The 26,537-nt window shown below is 40.2% G+C and overlaps 1 protein-coding gene and 1 long non-coding RNA gene across 13 annotated transcripts in view; one reads left to right on the forward strand and one right to left on the reverse strand.

Annotated features, from left to right (window-relative positions):
- Positions 1–25,526, reverse strand: LOC121925578 (phospholipid scramblase 1-like). 12 transcript variants are annotated; one of them, XM_042457879.1, is made up of 9 exons: positions 25,388–25,526; positions 14,023–14,054; positions 13,051–13,170; positions 8,097–8,245; positions 6,492–6,534; positions 4,787–5,013; positions 2,407–2,568; positions 1,377–1,538; positions 1–429 (listed from the first exon to the last, which is right to left on the reverse strand). In XM_042457879.1, exons 2-9 carry the CDS (start codon positions 14,027–14,029, stop codon positions 382–384), a joined length of 918 nt encoding a protein of 305 aa, XP_042313813.1. In that variant the 5' UTR covers positions 14,030–14,054; positions 25,388–25,526; the 3' UTR covers positions 1–381. The 12 variants fall into 12 exon arrangements, with proteins under 12 accessions (XP_042313813.1, XP_042313816.1, XP_042313815.1 ...); XM_042457882.1 differs by lacking the exon at positions 25,388–25,526 and adding an exon at positions 25,240–25,259; XM_042457881.1 differs by lacking the exon at positions 25,388–25,526 and adding an exon at positions 20,688–20,771.
- Positions 23,298–26,537, forward strand: part of LOC121925580 — a 23,675-nt gene continuing 20,435 nt past the window's right edge. Inside the window, exon 1 of the long non-coding RNA XR_006102900.1 lies at positions 23,298–23,420. This is a non-coding gene — a long non-coding RNA (uncharacterized LOC121925580). The remainder of the gene's footprint in view (positions 23,421–26,537) is intronic.

Genomic DNA, 26,537 nt, shown 5'->3' on the forward strand with positions numbered 1-26,537 from the left:
TTAGCTTATTTTTCTTCTTTACTCTTTCTGGCTTTTTGTCACATTGTGTCTGGTGCAGAGATCTGGAGATCCCAAAGATTCACACATTTTAACGAGCTTTTGGTTGGCCTGGAAAAGGCATTACGCCAATAAAGTTTTGGGAATGATAAAGTCAGGTTACATTTCAATATATGGATTATTCTTAAGATGTTGACACACACAGAGAGACAGACAGACAGACAGCACAAAAAAACTGCAGCTATAAGCCCAGGCTGCCAAAATCAGTTCTTTTCATGAAAATCTCTCATTATCAGCAGGCTTGGAATTCCCTGTCAGCCAAACAAGAAGAGAAGCAACAGGAGGATTTTCTCTGAAGCCAGCAAGTCACAAAAGTCAGTTGTGTTAACTCTGCTGCTGTCTTCTCTGTCTTTGTTCAAAAAACATGAAATCCTACATGGGGGTGGAAAGTAGAAATTAGATGTACACCTACAGAAATGCAAATTCCATACATCCAGTTTATTTTACCAAATATATTTATAAGAAAAGCTTTTTAAAGGGAGAAATCTGATGATGGCATCCATGGAGTCTAGCATTATGGACATGTGAATGAGAAGCAAATGAAACCTTGGTATTTTCTGTTCACATTTCTGCTAAGCAATCTTTTACTTGCATAACCAATACTTTACCTTTTAATGACAGCTTAGCAAGGCTATTTCCCTGACACCTTTTTCTGTTTACCACCATACAGTGCACCACAGAACCATGCAAATTTCATTTATGTACTTTCCTCTTTCTTTGCCATACTATTCTCTTTCTTCAGATTAATATGAGCTTGCCATTACACTACCACCACAATTGTGAGGTAAGAAACAGATTATGCTGTTAATGTGTTGGTTGCCAGATCTCATTCTACAAAGTGACACCTGGGCTCTGCTGCTTTTAAATTATGAGCTAGCTGTTTGGCATATATGCATTGTGCTTCCTATAGGAGCCCTGGTGGTGCAATGATTAAATGCCTGTACTGCAGCCATTCACTCAAAACCACAAGGTTGTGAGTTCAAGACCAGCAAAAGGGCTCAAGCTTGACTCAGGCTTGTATCCTTCCAAGGTCGCTAAAATAAGTACCCAGATTGTTGGGGGCAAATTAGCTTTCAGTTGTAAACTGCTTAGACACTGCTTAGGCGGTATGAAGCGGTATATAAATGAAGCTTGTTTTTTGTTTTGACTAAAAACCATCAGAAAATCCAATAGGCCTATAAAGTGCCCCCAGAGAAAAAGCAGGGGCAGGAAAACAAGATCCGCAAGAAGATCCCAACACTGGATTCTACAGGCAACTCCTCCACTTCAGTGAACCTTAGCATTGTACCACCAAAAAAATCTGACAACATTAGACTTACAAGGAGGAATGAAGAGCCAAGAATAAGGGCTTTCATTTTAACATCAAGATCCAATGGGAATTCGATTTCAAAGTTGGTAGCTGCTATAGCAACCTCTCTTGCTAGTCCAGTCCATTGCTTAGAAATCCTTCCGATTGTCGATTTTTCATCTTGTGTTTTCACCTAATTTTTGAACAAATAATAGAAGTTCAGGAGCATAGAGCACACATTGCATGCAGAATATCTTATGTTTTGTCCCAGGAATCTCCAGAAAGGTTCAAGGCTTTCTAAAACCACTGGGGGCTTCTTCTGCCAGTCAGTGTAGATAATAATAAGGTAGATCAGTAATCAGAGTCAACATACAGAAGCTTCCTGTGTATCAATCTCGACCATGTGTGCCATTAATGCTCCAATGTCAAGCATACTTGTAGAGGTAAGATGGCATGGAGGTAAGATGGTATAAAGAATGTGGGTGAGGGTGGGTTTGAGTGTTAATTTGTTTTTATTTTGGATTGATTTGACAATGTCAAGCATACTTTTAAAAGCCAAAGAGTCTGGGAGCCAGCAAATCCTAAGAAGTTACTCCAGCTGTAGCAGTGCTGGCATCAGTGGGTTCATCTATACTGTAGAAAAAATGCAGGTTGGCACCACTTTAACTGCTGTGGCTCCAGCCTACAGAATTTTTGGATGTGTAGTTTTGAGAGGCACCAGCACACTCTGACAGGTAAGGATAAAGACCTTGTAAAACTACAAATCCCAGCATTCCTTAGGATGGAGCTGCAGCACCTAAAGTGGTGTCAAGCTGTATCATTTTGCAGTGTATATCGCCCTGTGTTTTCAAGACTGAAGTGGCATATTAACCATGACAACAAAGGCAGAACCAGACCATGTGCAATATAAAAATTCTTCAGGGCCTCTGCTGGTCCCAGAAACATGGAACAGTGGCTCCTGTTCTGGAGCTGGCCTTATTATACAGGATTCGGAGGGGGGGAAGGGTAATGTCAGCCCCTCCCACAAAAATCCATAAGGGAGGAATTTACATTTTGCTTACCTCAAAATGAACATCGCTGTAGTAGCGACATGGCACACAAGGCCCAGCCATTTTAAGTACATCTTTCCTGGCCACATTTTGGATAGCAAATTTAGGCAGACAGGGGTGCCACTTCTGCTTAATGTAGCCAATGACTGTGCCCAGTGGGGCCTGAACTTCCAACTTTAAAAACAACAACAAAACATTATAAGCATGAAAGCAAAGAACAAACCTTTTGTCCCTTGAAAAGGTACACAAATCCAAAAGAAGAGATTTACAAAACTGGTTTGTAATGAAAATGAATAGCAGAGGGCTCTGATCTGTTTTTAGGGACCAGCAGCTAGATGAAGAAAGACTACATGTTGCAGTAACCAAGACACCACAGTGTTGGATTGGAAAAGTTTTATTAGTTATAGCTATGAAAGTTTCAGCCATTCATGGGTCTGAATTAAGGTTGCCATCCCTGAGGGCCTCCAAACCAGGAAAAAATGTAGGACATGGTTTTAAAATGTAGGACCTTTTTTTAAAAAAAAAAATTCCTTGCCAGGAAATTTTAAAAAAAGTCCTACATTTTAAAACCTTGCCCAAGGCCTCCCTGGGGCCTGGGAGACAGCATCCCCCAAGCCCCAAGGAAGGCTTGGAGGAGGCCATTTCCAAGCCTTCCCTGGGGCCTGGGAGACAGCGTCAAGGCAGTAGGCAGGCAGCCACCCACCTCCGCCTCAGCCTCCTCCTCTGCCTCCACCTCCCGGGCCCAAGAAAGTGCCCAACACAGAGGTGCTGTGTCCTGGCGCGCTCAAGGAGCACCAAGCCAGGCAGGCACCTCTGCCTCCTCCTCCGCTTGGCGTGGCCTGCAACGGAGGAGGAGGAGGAGGAGAAGGAGGTGCGCCTCCTGTGCGCGCCCGCGCCCTCCTCCCCACCTCCCTGCCACCATCCCCCACCTCCCCCTGCACACCGCCTCCTCCTTCGCCTCCTCCTTTGCTTCCTCCACAAGGCCTGGAACGGAGGAGGAGGTGGGTGGCGCCGCCACGCAGGGAGGTAGGGGAAGGTGGGTTGGTGCCGTGCGGGCCCCAAACCGGGGGCTGGAGGCCAAACCGTACCGGGACCGGGAGGGGGCCCCCAAAAGCGGGTTTGTCATGGGGGCCGCCGGGTTATGGCATCCCTAGTCTGAATCCACTCGTCAAGCAACCCAGTCTGATTGCTGGGAAACATCTGAAGTGGCAAACATGGGATTCCACATGAGCAAAATGCAAGGTATGCATCTCTTGCCAACTGTGAGACTAGACCACTCAGCTCTGAGGAGCCTAGACCTCCAAAATCCTATATGGGCGTCCCAAGTGGGTCTGATAGTATTACTAGCACTATCTCTCCCCCAAAACTAGAACTGGTCCCATGTAAAACTACAAAAAAGTTCATGGAAGATGCCATGGATAGAGCATGCTGATTGAAAATTGATAGAACCAAAACCCACAACATGTTACTTATATATTTTTTTCACTGCTTCAAAAAACGAAACAAAAACAAACCCAAATTAGATTGTTCTTGGCTTACAATTCTGGCTTGTCTCAGAGACAAGCCATAGTGCATGGCAATAAATTTATCCCATATTTAAAGTTCTTAGTTTGTTTAGTTATTCCCTATTTACAGAAAGGGGAAAACAGTTTCATGTTCCATCTGAAAATGCACAGTAAGAAAGAGCAACAATCAACATACATGTATTTACATATGTTTATAAATGTCTGAGAAGAAAATAATATGTTTACCACAGTTTGAATTGTTCACTTAGGATATATATACATGCTATAATTATAGTTTTTGATACCACAGTAACCATCACGACTCCATGCAAAGGAGTACTGGGGTGGGTTGTTGTTGTTGTTTTCATTTTATGAGTTACTTAGAAATATCTGCTAGATAGCTCTAATCTTCTCCCCTAAACTACAATTCCAAAGCACTCTGAGAAGAAAGGGGCTGAATATTAAACAATTTTCATTTTATAGTGACGATAAAAAATTAGGGTGCCTGAAATGTAATTCAGGAGAGTACAGTAGAGTTCTGTAGCAAAGAAATGACTTCCAACAAACTTCCAATTCCAGCATTCCTTTGCAAGAAGTTATGAGAATTAAAGTGATATTAAAATGATATGAAAGGTTTGCACAGATACATCTCTAAACTACCACTATGGAGTATTACAAAAGGGATCCTTACTCCTAGTATAACATGTTCCAGGTGACTCTCCATGATGAAAAGACAGAAGCAACAGAAACTACCAACAGCACTGTGAAGGAATGTTGACAACTAACCTATAAATTTAGAGATGGTATTTTCCAAATCCACTATCTTGAAAACAAGGAGTATTTCTTCAATGAAAACAAGCAAAAGATAGTAGAGACATGCTGTTTACCTCTTGCAAGCAGCAAACACAAGGACAGCAGCAAATTGCACATTGATACTCCCTTGACAACTGCATGACTGGTTGCATTGTACAGTCAAAGAGCTTTATGGTGAATGACCGCAGTGGTCCATAACAGTTCAGGTTGTAGTCATCATTTTCTTCAACTGCAAAGTATACCATCTGCCCCATAGAGTTTTTTACTTCATATCTGTTGCAAGTTTCATAGCCACTTATAACTGAATGGGAAGCAAGATCCATACAACTATTTAGTAGTTCCAAATGCCTCATCATAAATGTTAATAACAACAACTAAAATCTCTAATAAGTTTCTAATTAGCCACCATTCATATTGTATAGGAACATTTGTTTCCCTGTGTCTTAAGCTCATGGAATAAAATGGCCAATGAGACATGAATACATATACCTGTGAAGATGCCTATAGCACTATAGAATGCAGTTAATTGACCAGATATCATAATCATGAAGCATTATAAAAAAAATTAAGGTTCAGATTTATCTAATCAATACATGTACCTAGTGTATGTATAAATGAAGCAGAAAAAATGTATAGATTTTCTAAATGACATATTAAAAAATGTAATTTTTATACATTTAAGACTATAAATGCATTCCTTGACTCTAAAACATGTTTTGAGACACCAGAATTCTATCTGCAGGTGTTCCAGCAGCTTAAATATTTACAGAAGAAAAATTGGTGGCAGACATTTTTGAAGGATGGCATCTATAAATTCTGTTTTGGAACATGATGATGTTTACCCAAGTTTTTTCTGTGTCTCGTATAAGTAAACTAGGTGGTTTTCTTGGTTAGACAAACCAGAACAGAAATTTGTTAAAAGTAAAGGTCACATTGAGGAGGTTGAGAAATTTTGTAAGGCTACATTGCTGGGCGGAAATGTTGAAATGTGTTGGATATGAGCACACTTGAAAAGGTTCACATATTATGAAATTCATCAAAATCACTTATGCTTGAATTATGTGGCTGTTCATTTGACCTAGCAAGATAATTCTCACACTTCAGATTTTATCTTTTGACTCAAGGTGAGAATGTTGCATAGCTTGGAAAAGTTGCTTTTTTGGATTACAAATCCAAGAATACCCCAGCAACCTGGCCAGTGTCCTTGCTGAATAAGGGATTCAATATGTTGTAATCTAAAAGGGAACTTTTCTAACTTACTGATACTTCCAAGATACTTACTAGGACTGTTACTGTACTTACAATGGCATTTCTGTGAGAGAGCCCCTCTTTTGCAATTTAGCCAGTTCTCCAATGGCATTTTAGCTACCAAATATTAATATCAGACTCTTCCGGAAGACCTTGGCACTGATTGAAACTGATTGGATTTAGAATTTTTTTTAATGCTTAATTCTAGGATATATTTGATGCTGTGGTGTAACAATCATTTTTGAACTTGCAATGATTTTGTAGAAATTATTTTTGAAAATTCTTTATCAGAAGTATGAATGCTCTTACGACATTGGGTGCCCAGGTGGGAGACATTATAACAGGCATAATAAAATATGAGAAAAAAATTGTTAATGCTAACTAGAGTAGATCCATTGAATTAATGGAATTTTGATAAACCAACACTTATTAAATTCCATTGATCCAATGGGTACGTACTAGTTGAGATTAAACACTGAACTGACTCTTCAGTGTCCAACAATGTAGCATGTAAGATATGAAGATACATACTTTCCAAAATCTCAATCTGCTGATGAACTGCTATCTTGTCAATCTGTTACAATGGTAATAAAAAAAATTGTAGTAGATGTTAAAACTGAAATCAATTACTGGATGATTACATCAGGTAATTATTTACAGTTCTGTAGTTCAATATATTTCCATGATGCACATAAAATATACTATAATTCTTAAATTCTATATTCTTAACTGGATTTCACACTGAGATGCTAGTGTCAGATAACTCATTAGAACCAGATGGGTAAATATTAATGTTGTTAGAGTGGGGAGCCTTCTACTTGCTCTTGGAGTGTGGCTCCCATCAGCCCTTGCCAACAAACCCAAGAATGAAGAATCATTGGAATTATAGTTCAACAGCATCTCCAGGTTAACATTATGCTCATACATACGCTATAATTTGTTGTCCTTATGGGGCTTCAGGTCTATAAATTTGATTCTCTTGACAAGAGTTATATTGTGTGTGTGTTTGAATAACAAGCTGTGAACAACTGTGGTTGGTACTTAATGAATAATGTTTAATGATGTAACTGAGACGATCCCTAGATCTCAGGTTTTGGCAGCAAACCTCAGGGCCTGGGTTGATGCTGAACTGGCAACCATACTACCCATTGAGTTTCCATGGTTATGTGGCGATTTCAACACGGGGGGGGGGGGGGGCAGAGTCCTTGTCCAACACTCAAACCACTGCACCACACTGGCTCTCTATACACTATAATAGTGTTTAACATTAAGAAAATCATATTATACTTTTTGTCTAGGAATGAAAACAAAGAATGGAGAGCACCACATCAAATAGTCTGATATGTTATTATCTCCATTATTTAATTAAAGCAGCATCCACACTACAGAAATAATCAATTCTGACAGCTCTTTAACTGCCATGACTTTATCCTATTCTGGAAACTGTTGTTTGTTGTGACACAAGAGCTGTCTGACAGAGAAGCCCAAATTTCTCACAAAATTACATTTTCCAGAATTCCACAGAACTGAGCCATGGCAACTAAAGTGGTGTCAAAATGGATTATTGCAGTGAACTCTTGGGATCCACAGGGGTTGGTTCCAGAGTTCCCAATGGGTATCAAAATCTGTCGATGTTCAAGTTCAATTAAATACAACGGCATAGTAAAAAGGTGTTCCTTAGATAAAGTGGCAAAATCAAGGTTAGCGTTTTGGAATGCACACATACACACACATACTTTCAAGCTGAGGATGCTTCAGTCTGTGGCTAAAGACTCTATGGATAAGGAGGGACAATTGTATTTCTGCAGTGTAGATGCAGCAAGAGTTGTAGCCAAGGCATCATTCTATCTTTCAGTTTAACCATTCTTCAGTGAGAGCTTTAGAATCCAACAAAGCTATAAGCATTTATGTGAGAGTCACTTGTTCATGGGAGACAGCATCTTTGCTTTAGCCCCCTCCAGTGATATGACATTAACTTGATTGTTACATTAATCCTATACACATTTACTGAGACTAAGTCCTACTGCATTCACTAAGGCTTACTTCTGATCAGATATGTGAAGAATTACACTGCTCATTCTGTCTATATTTATTTATCCAGAAAGAAAAGGAAAAAATCAGGAAAGAAGAAGATACCTGAGTTAAATATTCCAAGCCAGGAGGGCATTTAGCAGGTATAGGTGGAGCAGGCATCCAAGTTATAGCTGGAGTGACAATAGGCTGACTTTGAAATGGGGTAGCACCATATCTTAGTGGGTTGCCTGGGAAAACTGTAGTGCCTTGTGCTACTCAAAAGCAAGAAAAAAAGAGACTACACAAATGTGAGGAAGTAATTCTGTATGATATAGATTTTTAAAGTAACCAAGCAGTCACTATTGAGCACAGTTCACTGAGGGTCACCTTAAGGTCTGTTTCATAGTTTCAAGCCAAAATATACCTCTGCCTCCCGCCCCACTGTAGGCTTTAGAAAAAACAGATTATTGTACCCATATTATCTAATGCAACTTATTTCCCACATGGCTGGAAATTGATAAACACTTTTTTTCATGAGGATACACTAAACAGCAATGACAAGACAGTGTTTGACTGTTCTTTCATGTGTTTCAGGCATTTCAGTACTCTTATTCCCACATATTCGAAATGGGAAGACTAAAGCTGAAAGATACTTGTCAAGAGCCATCCCAGCCTCCTGATTTTTAGCTCACAGTCAGTTATTGTGCTACTTCATATTTCTGAGGGATGAAGTACTACTCACTGCTCTTCAGTTACAAAACAGGAGGTGAATGTGATCAGAAGAGCCTGCCAGAAATGCAGGCACAGTCATTTCCCTTCCACTGTTTTAATTGTATACCTCTGGCTGTGCCAACACATTCTTAGTAGCTTCCATCAAGAAACTGAGCAAGAATACAGTCTCCCCTCCTCACTGCAGCTCTCCATGCATCCCAAACACCTGATCTGGACAACTGGCAAGCCCCCCAGAGCTAATTCCAAGTGGGGCTTGGATAGGTGGAGAGAAAGAAAGGGCAAATAAATAAATAAATAAATAAATCTGCCAAACTGGTTTTCCATTGTCATCATGACTTAAGATTTGAGTCAGTGGTTTTATGCCGAAATAAGCATGACTCTTCTACCTCCTCTCTTCATTTGAGGGATTTGCAGATTCGTTGTCATTCATCCGTCTGAATCTGTTAAAAGTTCTCTGGAGTCCACTGGCTTGATCACCCAAGCTTCCACATTTGTAGATGATGATATTGTTAGGATGTGTGTTGAGGTTAAAAAAAAAAAATAACAGCAGAGTCTTGGAGGTACATTAACAAAAATAGAGCTTTACTCAGCAGAGTCATAAAATTGAAGCAAAAACCACAGTAGAATGGCTCAGTACAAAAGAGCAAAAATAAACATAGTACAGCTTCTAGTATATCAGCATACTACTCAGTAGTGAACAGCATTACCAGTCCCAGCAGCATGTACAATCATGGAGAGCAGTCAGCCAGCATGAAGGTCCCTATATACTCCAACAGCACAAAGAACAAAAAAATACCAGTATGCCCCCAGCAGACTTGCAAAGCAGTTATAGTCTGCAGATTGGCTATGATAGCCACCTGGCCTATATGACCAATTGCCCTCTCATTTAGTAATTGCAGGCTTACCTTATTCTGGTTACGCCTACCATTTGCTACACTTTCATCCAGTCACAACTTACTGTGCTGACTTGCACATCCTGACAGATATTGTCTTGAGAAGTAGGTGTAAGTAATTTAAAGCATGATTCTTTGCACTGATTCTGGCTACTTATTTACATTATCAAATCAATAACACACACACACAAATATATATACAGTTGTCCTTCCATATTCGCTAGGGTTAGGGGAACAAGACCCCCGTGAATATGGAAAAAAACGCAAATAACAAAAACACTGTTTTTACCTGAGAGGACACCTCTCTAAGAATCTCTAGGTCCTCCAGTGCAACTCTGTGGTCAATGTCCAACATACACTGACCATAGAATGGCACTGGAGTAGCTACAAATGGTCTTTCAGTGCCACTTTTAGTTAAAGTTGACCACAGAGTTGCACTGGAGGACCTAGATAGTCCTAGAGAGAACATATTAATGAAATCCGTGAATAATCAAAGCCGCAAATATCAAAGCCGCAAATATGGAGGGATGACTGTACACACATATATACACACACTCCACTCAACTTAACTTATATATTGGCATTTAACTTATACATTGGCATTTCACAGTTTAGGCTTGCATTTTAAATAGACTTTACACTGGTAAGGAATTCAACATCTTACACATCATTCTACCTTCATAATCTATTGAGAAATTTTAGATATATAACTGTTAAAAAGTTTCTGCTATACCTCTAACAGTCAACCATGGAGGAAACCATACTTTTCCACAATTCATTTGTATATCAAAAGTGCAGGCAGTAACTAACAATCTACCTATCACCCAGCATTATCAAATATGGTAATGTTCGCCTATAACAACACACAGTTCATTTTCTTGAAATTTGTTGTTTTTGTTGATTCACAACTAGTCAACATAGTGCAATGAGTGCACTGCCAGCCTTTAACATGGTATAAATTAGGTTTCTTGTTTAGCTACTGTATGCCTATAAAGCAGGTGCAGTTTTCTAAATGTTGTTGGATTACCACTCTGAGCAGTGTAGCAGAACAGCCAATTGTGCAGAATTATGGAATCTGCAATCAAACCGCCCTTTGTTGCAGTGAATGTGGATTTTGACCAGGTTTTGAGCAAGCATTTTTTAGCTTAATGTATTTGCAGAGATGTTGTAAGGCTAATATTGTGCTTCAAATTTCTTGAAGGGATAAGATGTATCATAAATGTTCAAAATGCAGACATACAGAAAGGACAGGGCTTTTGTGAATATTTGTGTACATTCAACTTTACCTCTGTCTTTCAAACTGTCCCCATTAAATCTACAAAGGTTTAAAAAAATGCAAAAGGAGAGAAACAGTAGGCACATCGCAGACTGTGTGTGTATATGTGTACATATCCCCATACAAAAATTCACAAGATTTTAAGGCCGAAAAATCCACTAGAGGGCACACACACACAAAATTGCAGATCACAGAAGAACTTGCAAAAATAAAGGAATGGCTCGTATTCTGTTATGTAACAGGTATGTTATATAAGCACTGGCTTTGTTTGTTGTACAAAACAGGAAGCAGATATTGTTGAAAATTCTTGCTTATCAGTAATGTGCAGACTGGCTATATACATGATGTTCGTTCAGTCCCAGAGGATTCCTAAGCAAGCAATAGTGACTAAAGCAGGGATAAGCAATTTGAACCACTCCATCATCATCCCTTAACATTTTAACACTGGCTATGTGTGCTAGGCCTTATGGGAACTGTAGTCCAACAACATCAGAAAGGCTACAAATGCCAATCTCATATTTTTACTAATTTCATCTTGGCTTTCGATTCAATTTTAAAAAGTGTTCAAATAAACAAAGATTAAAATAAAGTATGTTTCTAAGTATGTTTCTAAGAGGCTGTGCAGACTATCCCTAAGGGGCGGCCTGCAGCCACCTCCAGCTACACTGGATCAGGGCTGTGGCAACTGCATGCCATGGCCCCAATCTGGTCTTTCCAGGGTGCAAAAAGGAGTCACAAAAAGCTTCTGTTATTACCCAATTACACATTCATTACAGTTTACGCATGGGGCAGGAATGGGAGAAGCATGCGGAGGTGTGATAATCTTCCACCGATTGTGCTATTGCCACAATTTAATCATGTTTTAATGACACTTGCCTCCCATGTGAAAAAGTCCACAGAGGTGGAGATTCAGGGCCTGAACAGACAGGCCAAAATAAAGGTGATTCGGGTCCCTTTGGAAGTATGCTGTTTAAATGACACACACATCTTAAGAGGCCAGAAGCTGCACAAAAGCTGCATTCCAGTCCTTAGGACTGGGGCATGGTTTTGGCATAGCTTCCGGCCTCTTAGGACGCATGCAGCATTTAAACAGCACACCTCCAAAGAGACCCAAAGCAGCTTTATTATTACCTGTCTGTTTGGGCCCATAGTTTCAATTTAAAACCAGTTCAGAGTTCAGACCTAATCTAACAAAACTGCACCATTTGTTTCTAAAGGAAATGACTACAGCTGCTAGATATTCTCAAAGAACATTCATGCAAATAATATTTTCTGATGATGGAGTCCACCATCATCAGTAAAGTCGGGAATGTGAGGACTGAATGAGTAAGTGAGCCAGCAAGTAAATAAGATAGTGATCCTCCCATCATTCACTCACTGACTTGCTTACTCATGAGGAGATGTCCATACCTACATCATCAATAGTTAAATAAAAGGTGGCCCAAGACTGATGGAGGTGGGAGAAGAGGGAATATACTGTACATGTATTTACTGGAGTAAAAAAACAAACAGTGTTGATTGGGTGAGTAAAAATAGGAAAAACACTTGGGAATAGGGGAATGAAAAGGGAAGGGTGGCCCAATCTAACCCCTCACTTCTGATCTCATAGCTGAGCATATACTGAAGGGCCAGGCTGCTGGAACCAGTCACCACCCCCTCCAACACAGCCCTCTTCCCATCCCCAGTTTTACACTGAAGCCACCTCTGAGTACAGACTAAACACAGGATTATCAGGATTTTTAAAGGTTAAAATGTAAAGTTTTTTTTAATCGTACCTCTAAACTGCATTCTCTGTAAATTGCCTGCAACTTCTCTGCAAATTCTAAAGAACTTCATGTGAATTGTTCACCGTGTCTCTGGAGTGAGGTTTTTGTTTTGCTTTTGTTTTGTTTTTTTAATGGCAGTGTAGATTAGTTTGCATCTCTCACCATGAGCTATTCTGGCTAGGACAGGCTAGGACTTGCAGAACATGCTTCCCAGATCTAATTTATATTGCCCTATGTTGCTTCTCAACACTGTTTTTGCTTCATCTGTTGTGGTTTTTGATAAATTTTTAATAATGGTATAATGTAAATTAAGAATATAATCCTAATAGCTCTATTTCAGAAATTTGTGTTTCTATGATTAAATTAGGAAACCTACATACACCTGCCCACCCCAGCCTTGCAATGCTTACCTGGAATAGCAGATCCTGATATATAATTATCAAGGTTAGATGTATACAATGGAAAACCATGCTGACTTTGGGGAGCTGGATAAGGTGGTCCTGGATATGCTGGAGGTGCAGATCTGTTGGCTGGAAGAAGAAGAATAAATTTGCATTATAACTACCTTCAGAGGAACTGAAATGAATGGAACTGGTACATTATTAATAGCTTACTTATGTTTCATTGCTTTCTATAAGTTTAATCTATGTGGGAGTTATGTTGAATTTAACTCTTACTAATTAATGCTGAACAAAAACAATATACACAGTAACAATGTCTGAAATATTTAAAAAATAAATATTTATTTTAAACTTGTATTGTAACCTTGAATTGTACTTATAATTTGTAATTACAATTGTAATTAGGTACAATTTGTAAGTCTCCAGAACGCTCAGTTGAAGAGGGTGTCACTTTCTTAGGAATTATGGAACCAGTAGCAAATTGTCAGGTATAGATTAGATGTTCTATCATGATATTATATTTCTAGTTCTGAAACACACATACTGAATGGATAGTGTGCCCTTTCCTTATGTGGGAGATCCATTCCCGACCCCCTCCCCTGCAGAAGGCAAATACTGCATATGTTTGAGCCCCATTGAAAACAATACAGTTGAGCAAGTGGTGCAGCATGGCATGCGCACCATTGCTCTTCCATCGCATGACTTTCAGCATAAACTAAAAGCAGTGTATAACACGGGTGCACTCTATCACAATATTTAAGATTTAAAATCTAAATTTAATGTTATTTTTATCAAATAATGGGAGTTGCTATCTAATGTTACCTGTATTATATAATTTCTTCCATGGTAAGTTGAAAGCTTTGTGCCCCACCCCCCTTTTTTATTTTAGACAAACAATAATAGCCAGGCACAAGAAAAGCTTCACTGATGTTCTACTGAAAAATATACATAACGGATACACAAAAACATAATGTTACTTACATTGCATTTTTTGGTCTTCTATTCAGTGATTTCTAAAAAGAAAATATACATATATGTTCATTTATTTATTTATGTCACAAATTTATATACCAGTTAGAAAACAGACACACACACCTAATCCTTTACCAAAATGGGATACAATATGAAAACACAGTAAAATGCAAAAGTAAAATTTCTACATGTAGAAGAGGTACTAACAACACATTGGGCAAAAAATTAGTACTGTACTGGATGTTTACCTTATGCCTAAAAGACCTAATTTGGGGTGTAGAGATTAATTTTAGTTACATCTTTAATGTTTCTTCTATTTAAGGCCAGAGAGCATGCAGAAGAATCAGAAAAATATTCTCAAACAATCAAAGTGGACAAGTGGCAAAGTAAGAAATGAGGAGAATAATATAGGAGATTATCAAATGGGAATTATCCCGTCCTTGTCCCATTCCTGTCCCATCCTTCCTGTGCAATTGTGTAAAGGACATTCAGACAATGTTGAGCAGATGCTGTCATTAACCAGTCTGAAAAGTGGGATTGACCATGATCGCGCAAAAGACTTTCAGATGATGTCATACAAATTCCGTCATTAACCTGTCATTAAAGTGACATTGGCCAGAATTTTGCATTAATGGAAGTTCATGTTTTTGCAATGCTGCTTTAAGGATGGGTTAATGGTGGGATCAGCACTATGATTTGAAAGCTTTTCATGCTATCACAGTCACAGATGGGTTAATGATGGGATAAGGATGGGGGAGTGATCCCATCCCTATCCTGTTTGTGTGTGATAATCTCCTTAGTCTTGAGATGTCAAAGGCCTTGCATTCCAGTACTGACATCTTAAACTTGGCTCATTAGAATAGATGTGGCCATTCTTCTTCTCCTAATGATTTCAAATCTTTCTGTTTGTTCTCTGACGTCTCTGGCAAAAATGAAAAATATTGCATTTGATTGAATTTGGGGGCCAAAGGTATCATTGGTGTCTAACACATCAAAAGCAGAAGAGCACAGAGTGCCTGAAGCTGCAAAAGGAGTAATTAAGACTAGAAAAAGAGAAGGAAGCACATACTGTTCCGCTTTGGTAGGATCAGTCCCAATCTATCCTCTGTTGTCTCACTATTTCAGTTGCTTTTAAAAGGTCCAATTTTCTCTCTCCTTCTACTTTCCCCCTTTATGTTCTACTTTACTTCAATTGCTGCAAATTGGGGCAAGCAAATCCATACTGCCCAGAATATTCTAGGCTGTTCCTAGAATATTCTGGCCCCAAAGCTGCCCTGATTCCCCCCAGTTACTTGCTCATTTTGAAGAAATGCTGGGGGGGGGGGGGCATTTACACATTCTTCTACTGTGCCACCCACTGTCACTGATGTGGGCCATTCCCTCTGAGGCCAGAAATGAGGAACCTAGTATTGATCACATGCCTGGTGGCCTTGTTGTGACCTCAGAGTAGTGACTCACACCAGCAGATGGCATAGGAAAGCTCTGTGTAAATAGTTTCCCAGCACCATTTTGGAGTACTCCAGATTTTTGGAAAAGATCCAGAGCAAAAGGTGAGTCTTTTAAATTCATTTTAAAGGAGGTATGACCTGGATTCACTGCAAGACCATCCTTCCTATGTGTAGACAGTCTACAGTTGAACTGGGCCTTTGACCCTGTATCATCTGGATAGGGTGGTGCAAGGGTTAGAAGAAACCACTGCAAATGGCCCATGTACATAATCGAGGAAGCTATGGCTTTGAATCTGCAGGATGATAAGGTGACCTGGAAGTTTCTCATTCATAGAGTCAACATATGTTAAAGTCAACTTCAGGGCAATTAACAACACCAATGTGCCTTCTAGTCACCTGTCAACTTATGGCGACCCCATAAATTTCACAAGGTATTCTTATCCAAGGAATACTCAGAGATGTTTCTTCCAGTTCCTTCCTTTTAGATATACCCTACAGCATCTGGTATTTATTGGCAGTCTCCCATTCACTTTCTGATCAGGGCTGACCCTGTTTAGCTTCCAAGATCAGGTGGAATTTGGCACCTTTACGGTATTTAGGCATACACTATAATATCAGTCCACTATATCATACCATATATATCATTTATCATATTATATCACTATGATATCAGAGCACAGTCAACCCATGGATTCAAACATCCACAGAAAACCATTTTATATAAGGAACACCATTTTACTAGGCATTGTATTTAATGGGTCTTCAGCATCCACAGATTTTGGAATCCACAGGGGGTTATGGAACAAAACCAAAGTGGATACCAAGGGCCTGCTTTACTTTTTTTTTTGTCTTATGTCATTATAGTTCTACATTAGAATAACGTTATTTTTGAAAGTCATTAAAAACATCTCTTACCAACATTTTAGCTAAATGAGTTATAGATGGTGGCTGGGATGTTTTAATGGAAAAAAAAATCAGAAATGGTGTTATAGAATCATAGCTGGTTGTTGTTTCTAAATATACTTAATTTCTGAGTACTACATTCACTGGGTTGACTCAAGATATGATCTGTTCATTCTCTTCTTATCATCCTCCTTCTTTGCTATATATACACTATAAGGAAGGAGGATGATAAGAAGAGAATGAACAGATCATATCTTGAGTCAACCCAGTGAATGTAGTACTCAGAAATTAAGTATATTTAAAAACTACAACCAGAATTTCATTTGTTGTACAATTTCTTGGCTCCCTGGATTTTCATAGGATATTCATGTCACTAGTCAAGTTGTGTCCTATTCCATTTCTGCTTCTATGTTTTTAATATTAGGCTGCTCATTTTCATTAAATATAGGCACTGCTAACCTCCATTCTACTGCTTTCTCATATGTGCATGTTTTTGTTGTCACAGGGCATCCAAGTGTTTTTGTCTTATATGCTAATTTTTGATGTAAACCACTCTTGAGTTGATCTCAACCCATGGTGAGTCTGTGGATGAGACATCTCCAAGACTCCCTGTCCTCCATTGCATTGCTCCGTTCATTGCACTGCTCTAAACTCATACCTGTGACCTCCTTAATAGTTTCCATCCATCTAGCATGTGGCCTTCCTTTCTTTCTCTCTTCTGGTAGGCCTTTCGTAATTAGTCACATGCACACCTTGAGCAAGTCACCTGTTGGCCCTGCAAAGATAGACTATCCCACCCCACTTTGTCTTTTATTATATTTGTTCTTATTTACTCTAGTTCCTTGATTGTAATTTTTAACTGGGTTGACGGGTTGTGGGGGAATTTGTTTTAATGGTAACTGATATTTTACTCTATTGCATTGTATGGTTTTTAAGAAGTTGTAACCCGCCTTGATTCCTTGAGAAAAGGTGGGCTATAAATAAATCATATTATTATTATTATTATTATTATTATTATTATTATTATTATTATTTCTACTTTCCTCCTTTACTTTCCTCTATTTTCCTAGCATTATTGTTTTTTTCCAATGAGACATATCTTCTCATGATGTGTCCAAAGTATGACAGCCTCAGTTTTGTCATCATGGCTTCCATGGAGATTTCTGGCTTGGACAGATTTGTTTGTCTTTTTGGCTGTCACAAAATCCTCAGCATTCTTCTCCAGTACAGAAACAATGCAGTTTGACACCAATTTAAGTAGCTTGATCTGATGGAATCCTGGGATTTGTAGTTTTACATTGTTGTTAGCTTTTTCTGCCAAAGTGTGCAGGTGTCTCAAAAACTACAAATCCGAGAATTCCGTAGGATGGAGCCATGGCAGTTAAAGTAGTGTCAAACTGTATTATTTCTACAGTGTAGACGTACCCAAAGTTTGTTTACATTCAACTATCAGAAATCAAAGGTGTCACTATCTCAGCTAGTCATGAAAAAAGGTTTAGTTTGTGGAGTATTTAGGATTTTGGAATTCTGGGTGAGGGAGACTCCACCTGTACATGTTGACTTACAATTCATCAGTTGATTCAATGGGTCTATTCTTGTTGAAACTACAGTGGTGCCTTATCTTACACGAGGGATCCATTCCAGATCCCCCGACATAAGCCAAAAGATTAGTATACTCGAGCCCCATTCAATATAATGGGACTCATGCTCATAGCATGGCAGAGTGCATGTGCCATGGGTGCACACCATTCATTCCTTTCTTGCGCAGCTTCAACGTAAACTGAAAGCCATGTATAGTGTGATTGCATATGGCATGGGCGCACTGTAACTTGATTCCAGCCACAGTATATTTCACAAGTTTTGAGAGTCAGAAAATGTTGGAAATGATCAGAGCAAGATAAGTGTCTGCATAGCTACACTCTGCAGATTTTACTATGCTGGCTATCTTCACTGCAGCTCATCTAGAGGGTAAATGTTATTTTAATTTATGAACAAAATGTCCTACATCTAGTGTATCCCTAGTTCTGAATTGCATGGAGCCAAACTGGAGTGATTCTGCTTTTGAAATATGTGTTCACAAAGGTGCAAGGTACTTTGGTCCATTATTTTAAGTAAAACAAATATGTTTCATTCAGTGCAGTACAATATAGCACACATTTCCTCTGTAAAGTGGCCAGGAAGCCAAGGCCTGTTTTTTTTAAAAAAAGATAGGCCAAAGGATATTGTACTTTTGAGAACAGGAATTTGAAAAATGGAACTGTTGCTATTATATTGTGAACAATTTGGCTTATATAGAAGTCCATTAAGACAGAATGGCTTAAAAAAAAGCATACTGACCACAGCGGCTGCTCAGAAAATGGGCAAATGAAATATTGTGCATTGATGCTAGAAGATATAGCACTGACTCAGCTGCAGCAATTGAGTCTGACCTAGCCAGACTCAGTAGCTACAAAAACCACAATCACTAATATGAAAAAAGTCTGAGCTTAGTAGCAAAACATTGTATTGGAAGCTAAGGTAAAGTGCCCTTTCCCCAGTAAAATTCCAGGTAATTTTAGGAATTTTGCCTATAAATAAGGGGCGGGGGTGAAGTAGTATATTCATTTGCTATTTTTCATCAAATACACACCTTTACCACTTTCCTTGCCATCCTCACCAAATTTTCCACTGCATGGTGTGTTGCAACAGTTGAAGCAGCGAGTGGTGTGAAGCATGGTAGAAAGCAACAAGAGAAGGAGAGAAGGGAGCACAGTAGGAAGAAGCCGCACAGCATTGGCTTAGAATGCTGAAGCACACACAGGAAATGAGAGAAAGGTCTGTGTGTGCCAAGGATAGCAGGCACAATTGTTCCCGAGTCCCCTCATTGAATGGCAGTTAAAGTGGTGTCAAACTGGATTATTTCTCCAGTGCGGATGCACCCTTTGATTACATAACAGTTTTAAACTGCACCTTCCAAAAGGATACAATGGTCCCTTCCCATACCAGAGGGATCCGTTCCGGACCCCCTGTAAGGGAAATTCCACATATGCTCAAGCCCCATTAAAGATAATGGGGCTCATGCCCACGATGGCGTGTGGTGGCATGCGGTGCGTGCACCACAGATGCGCGAGCCATTACTCTTTCTAGTACACAGTGTCGCTTCTTCCAGTATAACTTTCAGCATATGCTGAAAGTCACATATATCGTGCCTGCATATGGTGCAGGCGCACTGTGTTTGTAAAATTTCTGCCACACATCTTTTTATTGTCAAGTTTCTTATTATCAGGTATTAAAATTCACTTTGAACTACAAGCTCATGGGTTACACTTATAGCTGCTTTCCAATCACCAAACGCTTAGCTGAATTCCTAGGTATTACATTTCAGTACAATAGCAATTGTAAGATAAGATAGTAGCATGAAGTAAGTTTTAAATTTGTCCTCAGGTATGAGAACTGGTTCATATAGATGATGAATTATTTTTTCCCTTTTAAGCTTCTGCATAAAAGTACAACAAATGCCCAACTTTAACCAACCTGGGAGGAAAGTACCTGTGTACTTTTCTTGTGTACTTTGCAAGTGTGAGTACATCACACTTTTAAACATTTGTAAAGCACAGTTGTAAAATTTCTGCCACACATCTTTCTTTGGCAAGGGTCCATAGAACCTCTCAAATATTTCTGTGTGCCTAAGGAGACTTTTTCAAACAGAAACACACCCTCAGCCACATATGGTAGGCACACAGGGAACAAATTTTTAAATTGAGAATGAGAACGGATATAAGTCAAGAGTGGACAGATTTGTTCAAAGACTAAGGAAAAGCTTTACATGGTGTGCCCAAGCCTTTGGCCATGTCTGAGATGCAGAGTGTCCAGGAATGATGTGGAGGGTATCTGGTGGTAGAGGCTGTTAAGTTAGATTCTACTACTTTGGGGTCATTCCCAATGGCGAAATTACCTGCGTTCAGATTCGGCTCTGCCCCGCTATCTCAATCGATTCCAAAAGGTTCTCACAATGAGAAAGGGGCCTGTTTGGAAACTATTTTTCGCGTTGGCACACTTGTTGTTCCCATTGGAGTTGGGGAAGATGGAGCATCCCTTCTGCTAGTGTCCTCCCCCCCGGCTCCCTTTGGAAGATCTCAACTAACCCCCTTCCCTTCTCTCCCTTCTCCTCCTTTCTTCCTTCATTCCTTCATTCTTTCTCTCTCTCCCCCACTTTTCCCTTCCTTCCTACCTTCCTGCTTTCCTTCCCTCTTCCTGATGGGTCTACACTGCTTCCTTTTTCTCCTCCTCCCAGCTCCCTCCCTCCCTCCCTTCCCTCTTTCCTGCCGGATTTCTGCCACATGCCTTGTGCTGGCGGGGCTTGTAGTGCTGCTGCTGGGCATCCACCACTTTCCTCGTGCTGGCGGGGCTTCCAGTACTGCTGCCATGACTCCACCACTTGTCCCAAAGCTGGTGGGGCTTTTGGCACTGCTGCCGTGCCAGCCAATATGTGACAAACAGCGGAGGCAGCTCCACCACCCCCGGGACAAATGGCGGAGGCCCAGCAGCAGTGCCAGAAGCCTCACTATTCCCGGGGAAACAGTGAAGGCCCAGTGGGAAAGAGGGAAGGAAGGTGGGAAGGAAGGAAGGGAGCCGGGAGGAGGAGAAGGAGGATGGGGGATTCTTTTTAAAAAACAAAACAAAAATAACACTGTTCACAAAATTGGTAGAATTGCCTAGCAGCTACTCACCTTTGCAAGTAGCTGCTTTGCCAATCTATCAATTTTGTGATTTTTTTTTTTTAAAAAAAGGACCCGAAACGCAGCACTGTGTGTGTGTGTGTGTGTGATATCTCTGGGATGGATGACACACACCTCTTTGCCATTTGTCCCTCCCCTCTAAAAGAATTGATTCTGACCTGGCGTTCCTACTGTTAGGAATCATGTCAGAATCAATTCTTGCCAAAAGAACTTCTATAAAATGGCTACCACAAAACCCTGGGCTTTTTGTGTTTGCTCAGCTTTATTTCCCCTGGAATCGATCAAATCAGGATCAGGATCGCTTTCCAATGGGAACTAGGGGCAGATAGCTCGAATCAGGATTCAGAGCTTTTTGTAGTGGGAACAAGCCCATTATGGTCTATAAACCACCTAACATTTTCTAGATATTGTAAAAAGATGATGGAACAGGGGAGAGAGAGACAGGGAGAGGGAAAGAAGCAGTGTATAGAAGGGGGGAATGAGGGTGTTGCTCCTCCAAAGATAATTTTGCCCCCAGTGAAATTTTACTTCAATTAAATGTTTTATTGTGACTAATGGGGCTATCCTCTTGACCTCCCTCAACCATTTTGTCCCTGCCCACATGGTGCAAATGTTGTCACTTGATACAAGCCTGCCCTCAAATTAGACAGTTTAAAATACAGCCTACATAAGGAAAATGTTTGGGGAGGGAGGAGGAAACAACAAAGTGTAGGTATCAAAACCTTTAGTTATCATATGGCAAGGAAAAACGGCCACTGAAGAGACAGCTCTGTGGAGATTACCACATGGGGGGTGGAGGGGAAAGAAAAAGGCATATTCCCAGGATGATCGCATGATCACGCATCAGATTTTCAAACATCACACTCAATTGGGGCGTCTCCCAGGAAGAAACAGCAATTAAATTGGAACAAACTAATTATAGGACATCTAGTGGATAAGCTTCCCAATACCATGAGTGAAGCATGATTGCCAGGATGCGAAAGCCAATCACGCTTCAACCATAACATTGGGAAAACAATCCAGGGATTTTAAAGGGGCAGCACCAGCTGGGCATCTTTACATTTTAAAGGGAATTGCCCGGGGATTGTTCATTTTTAAAGCAGCTGTGGGCAGCAGCTAGGGACATTTAAATTTTAAAAGGCTGCAGGAAGCAACCCCAGGAATTTAATATTTAATATTTAAACCACAAATGCACACAACAATCAGTTCCAATGTAATATCGAATCATTATCTGATATATGCAGAAAGCAATTCTGTGGGTTTTGGCTATCCAGAATCCAGACAAAATGCAGGTACTTACAGTAGGGGCCCCTAAACCAGGTATCGGGTTGCAACCTACAGTCCTAGAGAGGTTTACACTCTCCTCAAAGGACTATATTCACAGTCTGGGGGTACTTTTGGATCCATCGCTTCACATGAGAAAACAGGTGAATGCGACGGTCCAGAATGCCTGTTATCAGCTTCGGCTGATACACCAGCTGAGCCCTTTCCTGGAACCTGGGAAACCTGAAACTGTAGTACATTCACTGGTAACCTCAAGACTTGATTTTTGTAATGCGCTCTACATGGAGCTACCCTTGTGCCTAGTTTGAAAACTGCAATTGGTACAGAATATGGCGGCGAGGTTGATCACTGGATCATCTAGGAGCGATTATATAACACCAATATTAAAGTCACTCCACTAGCTACCTATTAGTTTTCAGGCACAGTACAACATGTTGGTTATCACCTTTAAAGCCTTACATGGCTTGGGCCCAACGTATCACCTACGTCCATACAATCTGCCCTTCGCCCTCAAGTCCTCTGGGAGAAACTTACTGCAGCCTATAAAGACAAGATTGACTGCGACCTCTCAAAGGGCTTTTTCTGCAACCACACCCAGACTGTGGAATGGCCTGCCGGATAAGATCTGTCAAATCACCAATCTAGATGACTTCAAGAAAGCTCTAAAGACGGATCTCTTCCGGCAGGCTTTCCAAGAATAAAATACTCGGCTATGTAGTGACCCCCACATATATCTGATGACTCTGCCTACTGCTATTGTTTTAATTGTTCATGTAATTTTAACCTTAAACTGTTTAATTCTTTTTTAAAGAGAGGGGGGAATATTTTGTACAGATGGTGTATTCTTTTAATATTGTAAGCCGCTTTGTTTGTTTTTACAAAAAGTGAGGTAGAAATAAAAGTTTTATTTATTTTTTATCTTTTCTGTGTTAGAGCTTGACTATGTGAAAATATTGAGGGCTAGAGTGCCATTATTCCTTTCTCTTTTCACTATTGCAATTATTGCTGCATTGGCCCTGGTGTGATAATCTCCTATTAAAAGAGGAACAAAATGGTAAGTAAACCCGTGAGCCAAGCTTGGCCGAACTGCTTTTCCTCTCCCTCAGCCTCAGTGAGTATTAATAAAAGGAGCAACATATCAGAACAGTGGCCAACAAGAAGAAACCAAGCAATAAGAACTCAGAGTAGCACTTGCAACCAGGAAGAATTATTAAATAATTATCCAATAAAGCAGGGATAGGAAATATGTTGTTAGACTGCAGGTCTCATTATCCCTCTTTGCTGGCTATAGTGAGATTGAGCTGCTAGGAGCTGGAGTCCAGCAACATCTGTAGAGCCACATGCTACTCAGCCAGGTGGCTGGGAGACTGCCTTCTCCTCTATTCTTGGATAACACTAATAATGCTGAAAAGGATCCGACCAAACCAAAGCAAAAGGTCAAAATACCTCTCTATAACAATGGCGCAGGACAGATCGCCCCAAAAGGGCGGATTCCCAGTGCCTGTTTTTCCGCCAGAGGGAAGCTGCAGCCGCCAAACCGCATGGCTTCCCACCAGCAGAAAAAGAACCCGTGAAAAGTGGGTTCTAAAGCTGTGGTGGTGGCACAAAGAGTGCACCACTGGTGCACTGGTTACATAAGCACCACATGGCACCGTGTGGACACCATGGCAGCACTAATATATACAGGGTGCCACCATTGTTACACTCTTGCCACGTGCTAGTGTTGTGGAGCGTGTGAGCGCTCTGCCCCCAGGCAAACTTAGCATGTGACAGGGGCCTCACAAAGTGCCCGTATGTACCGGGCCTATGATAATCACTCAGACCTCTGATTGTGACTTGTTTTAGAAATGGGTTTGGAATCATGTGGACTTCCATAAATTGTTGGACTGCAGTTCCAGAATTCTTTGCCAGTGGCTAAAGTGGCAAGAGCTGGAGGGATAACAGTTGGAGGACCATATGACTCCGACGCCTACCTTAGACACACAGGGATCCCTACCTGGAACAACTGGATAATAGACCAAAATCAATAGGTACAGCTTTTTCTCAGCACCCAGTGATAGAAAGAAAACTACCTGTCTTTTTTGGCTTGAGTCTCTGTGTCACACTAGAATTAAACTGGAACAAATATATTATACATAAAAAAAGAAGTTTCCTCTTCCCTTTGTATTCATACGCCTTCCTTTGTAGCTTTCTGGGACTTTAAAAGAAAGGCAGCATTAAACCTGCAACTGATCATTTGCAAAGTGAATTGCTTTTGGATAAATACTCTTAAGGTCAAATTTCAGGGTGCTTCCGGGTGAAACTTTTAAAGTGTACGTGACTTGCCTTGTTTTCCACAAAGTTATACTGAGAAGGATGGCAGTGGAAAGAGAGGCAGGAATCTTTTACCCTTTATATCAACTCCTCCCACATATTTTCTCTCCTGTTTCTATGATCTTTCCATACTCAAAAAATAAAAATCCATTCTGGGAAACAGAGGACTTCTTCTTTTAGTATGTTAAGGCAGAATCCTTTAGAATCACAGAATCATCGAGTTGAAAGAGACCCCAAGGGCCATCCAGCCCAACCCCCTGCCATGCAGGAATACATAATCAAAGCAGTCCTGACAGATGGCCAGTCAAGGTTTTAAAAACCTCCAAAGAAAAAGACTCCACCACTCTCCGAGCCGAGTTCCACTGTCAAACAGCTCCTACCATCAGAAAGTTCTACCTAATGTTTAGGTGGAATTTATTTTCTTGTAGTTTGAATCCATTGTGCCATGTCTGCAGCAGCAGAAAACAATCTTGTTCCATCCTCAATATGACATCCTTTCAAATATTTAAACACAGCTATCATGTCACCTCTTAACCTTCTTTTCTACAGGCTAAACATACCGAGCTCCCTAAGCTGCTCCTCATAGGACATGTTTTCCAGACCTTTCACCATCTTGATCACACTCCTCTGGACACACTCACCCACCCACCAATCTCTGCCCCCTGTACTGTACACTATTTTCTAATCTGGTGGAGAGGACAACAGTACCTTGCTACTGGTCTCTCTGATCCTTCTTCAGTGCCCAGCTGGAGACTATTAATAGTGAATAATGACAGCGGAGTCTCTTTAGATGACTCTTTGCCTTTGCCCTGCACTAAAAAAAGCCAACACTGGAAAAAGCCAGGGGGAGGCAGGGAGGGGACAAAGACCAGCCTCCAGAGACACGCTTGGAAAGGGAAGGGCACAAAGGTGTAGCTACTGCAGCTTTATACAGTTTACGAATGCTGGGAATTGACGCCCAATAATATTTGGAAAACTACATGATTCTCACTCTTGCTCAAAAAAGAGTGCAGAAATAAGTGTTTATTATAACTGTGCAGATTTTTTACTCATCTGGTTTTGCCAGTTCTTTATTTCACAATGTTACTGGTGTCCTTCGAGATAGGAAGAGAGGGGAGTATGTCATACTCATCTGCTTTTGTCTGTGGCAGGGAGGTTAACAGTGCTAAATGAAAGCCAAAAACAGGGTTTAGCTAAAAACTTAGAAGGAACTGGATGAAACAATCCATTTTAAAGAGGTATCAAAAGCATTGTATGTGTTGGACAAACATGAGAATAATATTTTAGAAGAAAGCTATTTCCAAATAATATTCGTACATGTATTCCTTACCAATCCATAAAAAAACAAAACCTTTTTTTTTTTTTTAAAAGGCAAGTCTGCTTCTGAGTAAGCAAAACCAGCCAAAAACCTTCTATTCCAAAAAGAAAAAAAGGAGAAAAAAAAGAGGAATTCCTCAACAGGAACATTTTACTTGCAATGGGAACCAGAATACTCTTTCCATGTAATTTATGAGCTTGGTGCATCTCAATTATCTGTGTGTGTGCGTGTGTGTGTGTGAATATTTTTGAATTGTTGAGTGGTTGAATCTGTAGATGCAGAAGCTAGGAATACAGAGGGTCAGCTGTATATAGACTACTTGAACAGTCTTTGCAGGTTGCAGCAAAAAAACAGTGAAACCCTACAAATTGCAGCAAGTTGCAGCTTTAAGATTTGTATACAGTCCTTTCCTCTTGCCCGGAGTTCAGTTCACCAAAACTGGCAAATTTATAATTTGGATTTAATAGAATAACATATTGTGTTTGTATGTGTGGTTTTTAAAAAAGCTTATTTATGACGAATTTATCATTTGTTATTATA

The sequence above is a fragment of the Sceloporus undulatus genome, chromosome 3, assembly GCF_019175285.1.
Source record: "Sceloporus undulatus isolate JIND9_A2432 ecotype Alabama chromosome 3, SceUnd_v1.1, whole genome shotgun sequence".
NCBI lineage: Eukaryota > Metazoa > Chordata > Lepidosauria > Squamata > Phrynosomatidae > Sceloporus > Sceloporus undulatus.